At 32.3% G+C, this 15,760-nt stretch overlaps 1 protein-coding gene across 1 annotated transcript in view; it reads left to right on the top strand.

Annotated features, from left to right (window-relative positions):
- The window catches only part of LOC114331568 (WD repeat-containing protein 19), a 91,272-nt gene extending 76,086 nt beyond the window's left edge, over nucleotides 1-15,186 (top strand). The window contains exons 18-20 of the mRNA XM_028281173.2: nucleotides 4,241-4,539; nucleotides 9,934-10,010; nucleotides 14,487-15,186. Of these exons, the coding sequence (XP_028136974.1) occupies nucleotides 4,241-4,539; nucleotides 9,934-10,010; nucleotides 14,487-14,592 (482 nt within the window). The 3' untranslated portion in view covers nucleotides 14,593-15,186. The remainder of the gene's footprint in view (nucleotides 1-4,240; nucleotides 4,540-9,933; nucleotides 10,011-14,486) is intronic.
- Nucleotides 15,187-15,760: the final 574 nt, after the last annotated feature.

Raw genomic sequence — 15,760 nt, 5'->3', positions numbered from 1 at the left:
TTACCTGCAGATTTTTATTCTTTAGTTTTTGAAATGTGTTTTGTACCTCATGCTTGCGTATGTGAACTTCTTCGTCTATGGTAATTTCTGGTATTTGTGGTTCCAACATGATTTTTTGTTTCTCCGTCTATAACTTCTTTAGACAGTCAAATATTGCACCGGTCAAGTCCTCGCACTATCTAACAGAACACATTGAAAAGGGCTTTGAAGAAAAACTTTTAACAGGGGCTGCTTTCGTAGATTTGACAGCAGCCTATGACACAGTGAGGCACAAAGCATTGCTCCACAAATTATACGACACTCTCAATGACCACCATCTGGGTGAGGTCGTATATTCCTTACTGCAAAACAGACGTTTTTTCGTTATGCTAGAGAGCAAAGTAAGTAGGTGGAGCGTTGGAGAGTTCAAAAGAACGGCCTTTCCACAGGGAAGTGTATTAGCACATATGCTTTTCAATATATTATTTTGCTTTGAATTTTCTCTCTGTTATGAGATTGGTCAGCATCTTATTAATTCGATTAATTAATTAATTATTTTAATTGCTACCCATGAAAACAAAACCAAAATTTAATAAAACTTTCCAATAAAAAATATTCTCAGGGCTAATTGATTTTAATGTATTACCTTTAGTTTGTGGCTTCTATTTTTTTTTAGTATTTTTTCTCGTTGCTTACTTTATCCAGAACAAAACAGAGAAAATAAATATACTCAAAATCGTATAAATTTTTTAACTATTATTTATTTATATACTATACCATAAATATAAGATTCAAAATGTATGCTAAACTTTATTCTGTTGTAAAAATTTCTTATCTAATAAAAAAAAAAAATACTTTAATTCTACTATCTCCTTTTTTTTTAACCAAAATTCATTCAAATGATTCGGTAGACTGTTCTTATTATTATATATAAAAAAAACAAAATTTAATTTTCACTTTTTAAATAGATTACTTATATTTTCTATGAATTTATGAATGAATAAATTATGCTGTAAAACTGTTAAGTTGACAAAAAACAAATATGGTATGTAATATAAAACAATAAAACAACTCTCTCTTTTCACAAATAATCTGACTAACCTTTTCTATCTTCTTTACTTCTTCTCATGGATTGTGTTGTCCTCGGTTCTCCTACAACGTGCTCCTCGGATGCTGCGACTGCCCTTCTCCTTCAAACTGTTTCACAAACAAAACAGCACTCGCTCTAATTTTCTCCTCAATTAAATCTCTTACTCGATACAAACAATATCAATCTTTATAATTTCAAGATTTCTTCTCTCAGCTCGATATCTCGTGCAAGTTGATATTAAACCGGCTACTCGTTCCAGACAGAAACTGGAATCTATTCGGACACAAGGAGTTTGTACTTCTCGACTTGATCACGAATTCGTCTCAGCACGATCTGCTTCCACGGCCACCAATTAACCACTTTACACAAAAATACTACTTTCGAACTGGACTGGTTACTTCCGATCTCAATTACACAGTGAATTCTTTTTCCCTCATCAATCCGAAAATCAACCATTCTATTCTCCCTCCATCGGTCTCCTCGCCAATCACAAGCATTCTCCATACATCATATCCCTACTTTTTTTCTGAAGAGCAAATAGTATTGTATACAAATTTTATGTCTTGTCAATTTCCAGGAGATATTATAATTAAATTTTCCTTACATTCTAAAAAAACCCTCTGTTCTAAACTAAACAAAATTGTTTACAATCGTTTCGTTCTACGAAACCATTTAGAAACATGGTCTATTGTCCATTCCAAAGCGGCACATTAACTTTCTTAAACTACCGTTTCCTAGTTCATTGTTTTGAAATGTATTAATCCGTTCGTAGAAACTTTACCACTAAACTTTTACACTTCCACGAAACACTGCTTACGGCTAAATTATTTTGTATACAAATTTTTGGCTATATACAGGGCGATGAAAATTTACGATCTCGTGGTCTTTGACACAAAATTAATTCTCTAAATTTTCCCATAAAAATTATTATTTAACAATATATACAAACGACCAAGATGATGTGAGCTATGACTGTGACACAGAATATGGAACATCTTCTTACATGCATAAACTGTCCTCATCGGTGTAACCTCGAAGATTTGTGGCTCGCCAACAAAGATGGAACCGACGTAGCCCAATACGGGGCCGAAATTCTGTGAATGATATGTCTGGACACGATAAAGTAAGTTTAGACAGTCAATCCATTCATCCTTTTCGATGTGTTTCGGGTTTATTAATTCCTTCACCTTCTTTGACCTCTTATAAAGCGCCATATTTCTTTTTGTAAACCACAAAAATCATGCTCTAGTTCTTTTGAATAGCGTTCCCAGTGCTCGTTTTTAATTCTTCTTATAAGTACAAGTGTTTCATTTCTTATTCTCTTGTAATTTTCATATGCTTGTTGTCCCTTGTTTGACATGTACTTCAGGTAAACTTTTTTCTTTTTATTGCATTTTTTTTCACCTCTATACATAACCACGAAATTTTGTGCGTTGAGAGATACTTTATTTTATTTATCATCTTTTTTCGGCCAGGGCTTTTTGAAGTTATACCTCTTTAGGCGCGATTGAGAGTGAATTTTTATTATCCTGGGCGCATGCGCACACAGACAGTATGTTGTTAAAGTAGTTGCTAAATCATTCAAGTTATGTATGTACAGCGCAAATAAGGTTTGTAAAGAATATGTTAGTGTTTTTAGTAAATATATTTATTATAATTTTTGTGTCTTTGGATTTGTCTTCCTTGGGAGTAAGATAATAAGTATTATTAAAACATTTTTATATTAAATACTTCACTGGATCTGTTTGTCACCGTCGTTTGTAATTACGTCCCAGAAGCCGTAAAAACAAAACCCTGATGGGTTATTGGTAGAGCATTCGACTATAGGGCTTTTCATCGATTGTCATTTGTTTCGAGCTTCTGTCATATGTTGTATAATCTGTGTATAATAGTAATATACACGGATGATACGACCTATGACAGAAGATCGAAATAAATGACTGTGAATGAAAAGCCCTATAGATCGCGGAGGTCCCGGGTTCAAATTCGGACACGGACGATTCTTCTCTTTATTTTTGGTATTGTTTTAATAATTTTTTTTTGAAAGTGGTAATATCCAAATTAGTTTAATAATTAAATAAAATACAAATAAACTGTAGAGCTTATGAAATCAGATACTAGAAGTATAACTTCTTACGTGTGTACAAAGTACACACACATTCTTTTTTAGCTTAGTCTCAGATGGTTGCTCTAATTTTTGTCCAACTTTCCTCGACTCAATCACTTTGGATGCTATTCTGTGTTTCTATTATTCTTTATTGGTATTGGCCTTGTTGTATCGTTCTGTAGAGTTACAATTTTTTCTTTGTGGTGTATTCTCTAGTTTTATTTTTATGATGCAGTGAGCACGTAAAGGTTGGAATAAATTTAGTTTTTCGTAAATGGGCAATTTTGGAAATAAATCCCCAAACAGGTGGATTTTTGAAAGCTTATTAAATTCTCTAATAAAATCCAGTAATATAAACATGATTAATTATTTATACAGGGTGTCTAAAAAATTTAAATTACATATTAATTGAGACAAAAAGAAGAATGTATGTAATTTATTTAATTCAAAATACATTTTACTGCTGTCAGAAAACAGGAAAAAAATGTTTATTCGACAAATAAATACTGTTCTACTACGCTTAAATTCAATATTAAAGCTGCCACCCATCTGCGTCTTGACAGTTTGAACATTTCATTTAAGCGAAAAGCAATGTTTATTTTCAAATAAACATTTTTTCCTGTTTTCTTACAGCAGTAAAACGTTATTTTAAATTAAATAAATTACATTCATTCTTCTTTTTGTCTCAATTAATATTTAATTCAAAATTTTTTTGGACACCCTGTATAAATAATTATGTTAATGTTTATATTATTGAATAGATAATTTAATAAGCTTTCAAATGAGCTAGCACACGACCCCTATTCCCATTCAAAAAAATCATCGATTACGTCTTCACGCCGAGATGGATGCCGTCACTAGTATGATATATATATGCCAAAAAAATCGTAATTTAAAAATAAAAATCGACTGGATTCGGGATTTATTTCCAAAATCTCTCATTCATGAAAAAATTAATTTATTCCAACCTTTACGGGCTCACTGTATGTGTTTTCATTTGAATTTTGCATAATACTAACTTATGATCACAAAAAATTTGTTCATATTAATCTAAATCTTTTCAGATATAGTTCCCATTTTGACTTCTACTGTGATAGAATGCCACCGAGCTAATTTGAGACAAGTGGCATATAAATACGCGACGACGTTAATGAACCCCGAGTATCGAAAAAATATAGATCCAAAATACAGCAAAAAAATTGAGGCGGTCATCAGGAAACCTTCGAAAGGCGTCAAGGATGGAGAAGCTTCCGAAGATCCCGTCGAACCGCTGACGCCATGTCCTTTTTGTGAAAATATGTTACCAGAAACGGAAATTACTTGCAATACGTGTAAAAATAATATACCATTTTGTATTGTAACGGTAAGATAATATTAATAATAATATATTTATTGTTATAATACTGGTAGTTTATTAATTAGAGAGTTAGTGCAGAATATGTTATTTCATTTACAAATTATTTGTATCTCTAAAAAATATTTGGATCAATCAGAGCCCTTGAAAATATTTTCTGAAACACTGTTTCAGAACATTATCTAATTTATGTGACCAATTATGTTAATTCTTCTTTTTTTCCTACTCAACCCCTATTTGTCGTTATTTATATTTCTTATTCTCCTGATTTATTCTCTTATTCTTTTCGGTTTAATTATCTTTTTTAGTTGCTTTGCTTATTGTATTGTTCAGGGACGGCATGCTGCCATTCTAACTGAAGAATGTTGTTTTTTTTCTTTATTTCATAGCACGTAATTTTGTTATAAGACGTGGACACACGTCTTATAATAACATCATCCCCATTACTACTATTTGTACGCAGATACAGTACGTAAATCGTTCAGCTGGACATAGGGAATATACAGTGAGATAATTGTGGCAACTGCGCTCTCTCGATAACAAATTGGTTGTTTGCGTTAAGGGGCATTAACCTCAAAATTGACAATTCATTTCGACTGACACAAATAAACGTCAAAACATGATAATTTAGTAGCTAAAAATTTTGGCCAAACGCAATGGGAAAACTATGACCGTTTAATTTTGAAATTAGTTTTCAAATAAAAAGTATTTTAAAAATTAAAGTATAACGATTAACTCATTAATCATAATCTTTTTTTTTGATTTATTTATGAACAGCCTTGCTTCCAAACTCACTCATTCTATTCGTTCGAACAGCTCTTCTTATCTGCACCAGAAACTCACACTCGAACAGAAGCTTCAACTAACCCAAGTTAGCGCAGTTGCCAATATTATCTCAATGTACATTGAGATAACTGTAAATAATAAATTTAATACAATGTAAATATTCCCTATGTCCAGCTGAACGATTTAACAATATTTTTGATCAATATTTGCAGTTTTCAGTAGTTCTATCATTCGGCTTATAAGTTTTGGATTCGTTGTACTAGAACATGAAGACTGAATAATGCTTCCCTCGTGCCCTATCTATTCCTAAGCCCAAAGTAACTAATACTTGTGTCTTCCCTTCATTTTTTTTTATAAATTCTACCGTGAATTGTCCTCAAAAATACTTTCCGTATATAAAATTCACTAGGATGATAGTTGTATGATCTTGACGCTAATCAGTATACACTTTTTTGGCCGAGGAATAAATGTTTCATTTGCAATCGTTTGGAATAATGATAATATATATTTACCGATGAAGAGATCAGTTAAGGTTAGTCTTCCATTCGTTATTTGAACAGAATCAGTAAGACATCCTACCTGAATATATAAGATGGAAAAATACATAGAAGAACTATTTCATAATAACCGACCCATGTAACCGATACAACTCCAAAACTCTTACTGATTCTGTTTTCTTATTTCCGGAGAACAGGAGTGACAGATGCCATAGAAAGAATTATGATCCTTAAGTGGAACTGGACGGGGCACATAGCTATAATGCCGGATAACAGATAGGCACAGCGAATAATACACTGAAAACCAAGACAAGAAGCATATCGGAGTAGAGGTCGTCCGCCAACAAGATGGCCTGATGACATAAAACGGATCGTAAAAAATTGGATGCAGACAGCACAAAACAGTAACACATGGAAAATAGTGAGGGAGACCTATATCCAGTGGTGGATAGATCCGGGTTGAATGATGATGATGATTTCCTACTGATCCATAGAGAAAGTCTCACTAATACGCTGACAGTGCTACAGAGATATCCCACCTTCCTACACAGACGTCTAGCTAATTTTGTGGGAGACTACAATATAAGCAGAAGCTTTCAAAATAATCCTAATCTCCACAGAAGTTTCAGGAGGGACCGATACATGCGCAGAACTTTTCAATGGTTCGCGCCAAAATGTATCAGTAGCTACAGTGTACACTTGCCTCAGAAGTACTGGAGGAACTTATATGCAGGATCATATTATTATTATATAACATTATGTATTAAGATTCTTCCACAAACAAATCGCAGTATGTATCAGTGAAACTTCCACCTACGTAGACGGTATTGTAGGAACCGACACATGCATGCTTCACTGACATCTACTGCGCTTGTGTACATCCTCTGAATGCATCAGCGTATGTATCTGTACTATAGTACTTTTCGTGCAAGTGCACACTGCACTGATAGGCTATTGATTATATTCAAAATAAGATAGCTAAAAGGAACTACAACGTTAACGGGGTTTTATTATTTGATATGGTCAATGGGCATCTATACATGAAAAAACCGCGGAGTGCTACCATTTAAAGGGGTGCGTTTTTGAGAAATGGGTGAATTAGTCCCTGGGCACAGGTTACATTAGGGTGAGTTCTATGCACTTTTGGTACAAATACGTCTACATAAAAATTGTTCCTGGTTAAATTTCCTATCTAAATATAACTTTTTAAAGTCAAAGGTACTTTTTTTACAGAAATATATTCAAAAGAAAAAGCACAAAGAAACCCAAAAGAAAGAAATTTTGTTTTTTGTCCCATAACTTTTGTCCACGGAGATATAGGTATAGACATTGCTTCACAGAAAAAAAAAACTTACATATTTTCTCTTTAAAATGATGTTTGGTATAGGTCATTAGGATTTACAGTTTTCGAAATATGATTTTTCAAAGTTCGCCACTCACAATTTTCCTTGTTATTTCGCAAATATTGTTCTGTAACTTTTTTCTACGTAACTTTAGGTACATGCGATGGTACACGTAATAGGAATAGAAATCAATTACCTTTAAAATGGTCTACTGTATAACGTTGTACGACTTTTTTTAAACAGATTATGGTTTTTCAAGGTTTTATACTTTTAACGATTTTTTTATAATATAATATAAAAATAAAACAAAATTATTATATAATATATTATATATTATATAATACCTAATATAAAAAAATATTATTTTTTACATTTTTTACGATTATTTTTGAAATGTCTCATTATAACTTTTTTTTTCTTGTACATGAATATACTATCTATATATTGCGCAACAAAGAGGGCTTACTTTCTGTTCTTTAAAATGGTGTATCATCTATATTTAAATACATAATGGAAACCGAGTGATTCTTTGATATTTTTTTACCTGTATTATTTAAAATTATTTCTTTTACAAAAATTACATAAACATTAGTCTTAAAAAACATCACTTTAGTTAAAATTATTTAAACGTTGACATTTAAAAAATTTTCAAAATCAAAGTCCATCTCTTCGTTAGCATTAGCTTCAATATCTTCCTCTGACACCTCAGTTATCTTAGAGTTCCCACAATTAGTACCCATGCACATGCACCCTTTGCAGAATATTGAACAACTAATTCCTATCTTCCTACAACCGCAGTTTTTTGTACATCCTTTGGTACATTTACATGCTATTTTTTCAAGCAAAGCTTGTGGTGCAGGAGCTTTGACAGTAAATATTGAAATTAATCCATATTTTCAAGTTTTCCCGACCGAGTCAAGTGGATCCAAAGTCTTACCTATAAAAAATAAGATTCAATCATAACACACAATCACATAAGAAAGTTATAATGAGGAATTTAAAAAATAATCCTAAAATCAAAAATCGTTGCAAGTACTTATTACAATTTGAAAAAGCATTTCTTATTCAAAAATAACCCTAGAATTTTTATAATACATACACCATTTTAAAGTAAACAGAATAAGCTTTCTTTTTTATTATAATATAATATATACCATATAGAAACAAAAGTTATAATGGGAAATTTAAAAAATAATCGTAAAAAATATAAAAACTCGCTAAAAGTCTTGAAAAAGATAACCTCTTTAAAAGAAGTCGTACATTATACAGTAGACCATTTTAAAGGTAATTGATTTCTATTCCTCTTATATGTACCATTGCATATACATAAAGTTACGTAGAAAAAAGTTACAGAACAATATTTGCGAAATAACAAGGAAAATTGCCCAAAATTGCTGTGAGCGGCGAACTTTGAAAAATCATATTTCGAAACCTGTAAATCCCAATGACCTCTACCAAACATCATTTTAAAGAGAAAATATGTAAGTTTTTTTTCTTTAAAGCAATGTCTATACCTATATCCCCGTGGACAAAAGTTATGGGACAAAAAACAAAATTTCTTTCTTTTGGGTTTCTTTGTGCTTTTTCTTTTGAATATATTTTTGTAAAAAAAAGTATCTTTGACTTTAAAAAGTTATATTTAGATATAATATTTAACCAGGAACAATTTTTATGTCGACGTGTTTGTACCAAAAGTGCATAGAACTCACCCTAATGTAACCTGTGCCCAGGGACTAATTCACCCATTTCTCAAAAACGCACCCCTTTAAATGGTAGCACTCCGCAGTTTTTTCAAATATAGAGATTCATTGACCATATGAAATAATAAAACCCCGTTAACGTTGTAGTTCCTTTCTATAGTACATAATCAATAGCCTATGATACACTTGGACAAAAACCATTGAAAAGTTTTGCGCATGCGTCGGTATCTCCAATGATTTACGTGGAGTTTGGCATTATTTAAAAGTTTCTGCGGATATTATGTAGTCTCCTACAACATTAGCTCGACGTTTATATAGATAAGTGAGATATCTCTGTAGTACTGCCAACGTTGAGCAGTAGGATATCTACAGGGTTATACCGGGATATTCCATCGAGATATCCAGGTGGATAGCCTACCCAGGATATTTTTTTACAGGACAACATTAAGACATGTCATTCAAATTTAATATTCGTGTTTAATAAGATTTAAATGCCGTATATTGAATTGTAAGCTCCACGTTTCGAAATTTATGTTTAAAAAAAATGGAGTAAAAATCGACACGTTGAAGTTCTGGAGCTCAGAAACAATTGATTTTTGAGTCTTAAGGCAACGAGACCTTTTAATCAGCATGTCCAAAGCAACCCTGGAAAAAGTTCAGCCAATTTTGAAACCATTTTTACAAAGAATAGTAGGTTCTTACTTTGCTTTCTATCCAGAAAGTTGCTTTCCAACAGGAATCCGATGGGATTTTCGAAATTACTGCTAAATACTTTTGTTTTTCAGTCTTTTTTTTTCAGGTTTTCAAAATGTCATTGTCTAGCTTCCTTCACAGACGGTTGCTCGCTTGTCGTATAATTCTTTCGTTTTTAATCAGTAGTTTGACCTCCACATTTCATTGTTCTTACGTGTATTTGTTTTTTACGAATGTGAAAAGTTATTAGATTTGTGACCCTGGTCAGAAAAACAACACTAAATGAAATGTACTGTTTGTTTATAATATATATCTGCTAGTAAATTAGCTATTCACTTTTACAACACGTAAAATTTCATACACAATGTATAATGTATTTTTTAGGGTCGACATATAGTTACCGCCGATTTAACAGCTTGCCCAGAATGTGATTTTCCAGCCATACGAAGTGAATTTATTCAGTAAGTATTCATAAATGTCATTTCCTTACGCAGAATTAACATCCCTAGTTAGTTCTTGATAGATCTTTCTGGTTTTGTTATCAGGTTTATTCGTCTTAGATTTAATTCCAATGTACTATGTAAGAACAAAAAAGAGGCAATTGGATCTAATCATCAAATATTGTTAACCCTTTCACGGATATGTCGGTTCCGTCTATCGAAGAGATTTCGTCATTGTGGGACAAATTTATCAGTCAGGATTGCAATCCTTTTGGTCACATCATACTCTTTATAGAGCTGGATCCCGCGTACCAAAAAGTTGATTAATAGCAAGCTGAAAATTTGTTAATAGCTTAACGGTGTCTAGTCGGACAAACTTGATGTATGGGAACACTGGAACAGAGGAAGTTTTAATTGTGGAACCGGTTAAAAATTTGGAACGTTAGACTACGAAAACGTTCCATGTATTTTTTGGAAAGAACTTCCAATTGATTTGTTTCCATTTCATTAAACTCTCATGCAAAAATCAGACTGGTGTTTGTCACCAACTGGGCATTTTAATGAGTCGAACACGAAGAACATGTCAAATGACAGGAATCATGTTGGTTAGTAATAGCAGTCTGATTTTTGCATAAGAGGTTAATGAAAGGCTAACAAATCAATTGGATGCTCTGTCTGACAAAATACATGGGACGTTTTCGTAATCTGACCTTCCAAATTTTTAAACTGTTCCACAATTTAAAACTTCCCCTGTCCCAGTGTTCCTATACATCAAAGTTTGTCCGACTAGACACCGTTAAGCTATTAACAAATTTTCAGCTTGCTATTAATCAACTTTTTTTTGGTACGCGGGATCCAGGTCTATAAAGAGTATGATGTCATGTGACCACTTAACACCTTGTTTTTGAAATAAACTTTTAGATCGCCTGCGACACTCCGACACTCTGTTTCTGATGCGTCACTGGTGATAGCGTTACGCGCACTAGTATCTGCTTGTTCATTCTCTTCTATACCTATATGAGATGATATCCACAGGAAGTTGATTCTTCTGAAATTTTCTTGTGCTTTTACTAGTTCGTCCTTGATCATTTTCTCAATGGGGTGTTTAGGGTATGGGTCATTCCATTTCAAATCACTCAATTTTGGAGCAAAAAAAATTTTGGACCTCCGATTTGTCTGAAAATTGGTATATAGCTTCTGCGGGACGTAAAAATAAGATATTTAAGGTCAAAAATCTTCTTCTTCTTTTTTCTCAAAATGTTATTTTATGCGATTTTACAGTGATTTGGTGTTTATTTATACAAATTTGCATTTTCTATCGTAAAGTATCAATGGAAAACATAATATTTTAATAAAGGGGACTCAAAAATGTCATCATATGGCATAATAACAAGTTACTTTGATTCAAAACAAGCTTTTGATCAAATTTTATAGTGTAGAAAACGTTAAAATACCGTTTTTTACATTTGTCTCCATTCCCAAAATACATCATAATCGATTTGGCTGAAAATTTGCCCACAGATAGACAAAACATAGGGCTTTAAGTGGTGAGAAGGATTTGAATTATATTACAATACCAAAAAACATGCAATATTATAGTCAAAAATATAGGCGTCTACTGTAAGTACAATTAACTCGAAAATATCGACCTCACGACAAAAATTGTTAAAAAGAAATTGTAACAATTGTAAATACGATTTATTTGGAACAATTTCAGTTTCTACCATTTTTGTCGAAAAGTTAAAAATGGCGGAGATATTGAGCAAAACAGGTTCTCCTTTAAAATTAAGATGGCGGCTAACGTAACGGAGGAATTCATTCGTGATTTTAAATTTAGGCTACTAGTGACTCCCCTAAAGATCAGAAAAATAAAATTTTGGGCAGCTCGGCATTCAAGGTCAAATGCTATCCTGACTGGACTAATATATACTTTTGAGTCTGATATTACTGCATGTAACTTTTTTGGTATTATAATATAATTCAAATCCTTCTAACCACTCAAAATCCTATCTTTTGGCTATCTGTGGGCAAATTTTCAGCCAAATCGATGATGATGTATTTTGGAATGGAGGAAAATGTAAAAAACGGTATTTTAACGTTTTTTACACTATAAAATTTGATCAAAAACTTGTTTTGATGCAAAATAACTTGTTATAATGCCATATAATGACATTTTTGAGTCCTTTCTATTAAAATATTATGTTTTTCATCGATACTTTACGACAGAAATTGCAAATTTGTTTAAATAAACACCAAATCACTGTAAAATCGCATAAAATAACATTTTGAGAAAAAAAGAAGAAAAAGATTTTTTGACCTTAAATATCTTATTTTTACGTCCCGCAGAAGCTATATACCAATTTTCAGACAAATCGGAGATTCAAAATTTTTTGCCTGAGTGATTTGACATGGAATGTACCGTATACATTTTGCATAGTTTTGATTGCGCTGAGAGAGTCAGAAAGGACTAGACAACAAGGGATGTTTTTAATATTTACATGCTTGATGGCTTTAAACAAACCAAATAGTTCTGCAGTATAGATGCTGGAATTAAGAGGAAGTTTAAATTGAAAAGTGTCATTTGGGGTTACCACTGCTACTCCAATGCCAAGTTCACCTTTGGATGCATCTGTATAAATTTTAACCCACTCAATGTATTGTTGATCTAAGATTGCATTTAGTTTGACTTTAAAAATAGTAGGACTATTTTCATGTTTATTATATATGCTTAACGCTTTAATGACTTTGGGCTGTTCGATAGTCCAAGATAGATAGTGATTGGAATTCGTTTGAAATACTGTTGAGAATTGAATGTTCAGGCTGGAACTATATAATCGGATTCTCTCGTAGTAAGGTTTGGGGGCACGGGGCTTATTATTATAATAATTGATATATTTGTTATTAAAAGTATTACAAAAGAGGGGTTTGTTTATATTTGAGGCTATATCTGTAGCATGTGCTAGAGATAAGTATATTCTTCGGTAGATTAGAGGTGGTTCGCCGGCTTCGGTCAGTATACTTTCGGAGGGAGTTGTCCAGAAGTATGTCCAGAGGTATGCTGTCAAGTAATGTTTTTAAAGCAGATGCATATGGTTTGACAAGGTTTTTATTAGATTCAGTCTTTTATGACATGTTAAAATTGTTTGTTTTATATGTTCCTGCCAAGTAAGTTGTTGATCAAACCCCATACCTAAGAACTTTGCCGTTGGTTTAAATGGGAGCATAGTATTGTATAATTTTAAGGTAGGGGGCGTTGAGGACACCTTTTTGGAGAAAAGTATTCCTGATGTTTTTGTTACTGAAAATTTGAATCCGGTCGTCAGAGACCATTATTCTAATTGGTTTAGAAAATACTGCAAAGTGTTTGTCATTGATGCGGTGTTATTTCGTTTTATAAAGACAACAAGGTCATCTGCAAAAAGTCGAGCCTTTAGAGGTTTAGTAAGGTTGTTAATAATATTATTTATTGCCACTAATAATAATGTAGGGCTTAGGACTGATCCTAGGGTTGTTCCATTTTCTTTACTTTTCTCCTCTCAGTAAGTATTATGTACTCTCACGCAAAAAGACCGGTTTTGTAAAAAGTTTTTAATAAATTTCAGGCAATTTCCACGAATATTCCATAAATGTAGTTCTTTCAAAATGTTGAATTTCCAATAAGACTTGTTATTACTTAGTATTAAACTAAGTATTAAACTTAGTATTAAACTATTAACAATACTTAGTATTAAATGCCATTTTCAAGTCGAAAAATATTGCAATACAGTGCTACTTGGTTACTAGCGCTTCCTGAATGTCAGATTCTAGATCAAGAATATTGTCAATGTCCGAGCGATTTTGTCTAAAACCGTTTTATTCCAGAACTAAACGATTTGATGATTCGAATGTCCACGTTAATCTAAGATTTACCATTTTTTCCATCAATTTGTTCATAGAGCATGTTAAGCTGATTGGTCTGTATGAGTCAGGTTCTAGGTTTGATTTCTGAGGTTTTAAAAAAGGTAATATAATAGCTTTAGACCAAATTGATGGAAATTTATTATTTTGCAAAATTAAGTTAAAAAGTTGAAGAATAAATAATTTTGCCGAGTAAGGAAGATGTTTTAAAAATATTGCCGGGGTATCGTCTGGGCCCGGGCTAGTGTTTTTTAATTCGGATAAAGCATTTTCCAGCTCTTCAAAAGTGAAAGGTAGATCTAATGGATCATTTAAATTTTCAAAGAGATCAGTATTTTCTGTTATTATTTTCTTTTCAGTGCAGTGTAAGTGCCTTACACCACTATGTGGTAAAAAGGTTTTTTGAAAATATATATATTTTCTTTTCAAGGAATGTATCATTGTAGTTGCTATTTGAAGACATTTCTTTAAAAGATTCAACTAAGGTGTTAGCTATTTCTTGAGGAGAATTTGAAATCATATTGCCTACTTTTTAATGAACAGTTTGTTTATGTAAATTCGAATTGTTTGTGTTAAATTCTTATATTAATATTTTTTTAGAATCGCTGAAGACGATCCTCACTGCCCAATGTGTTCTATGAGAATAGATATTACACGATTAGAGCCAATACAGGATAGTAAACCATATTTGAATGTTGACACATAAGCACATATAAATAATCATCAACAAATCGAACCAATTTTTAAATTTGAAAGATATCGAAAGAAATTATTGACCATAAATTTTTAATTTTTATTTTTCATTTCATAGCATATAGACCTCAATGTTATTTTATTTGTCTGTTACACCAGTATCTATTTAGCAAGAACAAATATATCATGCGTGGCTATTAGGTAAAGAGACTGAACTGCAAAATATTTTTCCACCTACCTCTACCTCTACCGAAAGTATACTTTTCCTGACCTGATTGTAGGGAGTAAAGTCGTACTTTTCCTCCCTAGGGAGGGAAAGTACTTTTCCGCCCTAGGGAGGAAAAGTAAGAGTGACGTCATGGTATGTTTTTGATGAAATAACTTATTGACGCCCTATACAATATTCTATTATCTATTATGTAAGTATCTATACATTTTAACGTTTATTTATAGAGCACCCTGTATTTTGCAGAATGGTAAAAACAGTAAATTGTTATTTTAATTTAACACTGTTTACATTAATAATTTGACTTATATTTGACAGTTGACAGTTACACTGTACCTACTTGTTAGTTTTAGTGCTCTAATAAATTTTGTCAGTTAGTTACGTAAATAAATTATTTAAAACCCTTTGACGACTGTCGGTATGCTGAGATGACCACCTTTATAAACATTTCTTTTAAACTATCCAGCGGCTATACAGTCATACCAGCGTGTAAAATTGGTTGCCTATACTATATTCTAAGTATCTACCAGTTTAGAATCGATTTTATTGAATAACATTGACTGGATAACATAATTAGTCAAGCAAATATTTGAAGCGGACGTTCAGAGTTGATAGAGCGACATATTTTAATTGTTTATTTGTTTATTCGATTATAATTAATTAGAAAATATTGCGGGTAAGTGATATTTTTGAAGTCTGTTTCACACTAAGTACTGTTATTTGCATGAATACATTTCAATTTTCTTTGTAGATCACTGTCTTTTACGTGGTATTCTGGCACGACCACAGGGCACTTGCTATATGAATTCTGAAAATATGCAAAACCAAAAGTGGAGCTTCAGGCATTTGGAAAGTATGTCCCAAAACGAGGTTGACGCCTTATTAGATGAAATTCCAAGTGACCAGGAGTCAATTGTCTCTGGTATTGAAAGCGTTTTGGGAGATGAATTGGATA

The sequence above is a fragment of the Diabrotica virgifera genome, chromosome 6, assembly GCF_917563875.1.
Source record: "Diabrotica virgifera virgifera chromosome 6, PGI_DIABVI_V3a".
NCBI classification, from domain to species: domain Eukaryota; kingdom Metazoa; phylum Arthropoda; class Insecta; order Coleoptera; family Chrysomelidae; genus Diabrotica; species Diabrotica virgifera.
The sequence above is the reverse complement of the archived record's forward strand: the minus strand, read 5'-3'. Positions and strand labels throughout refer to the sequence as shown.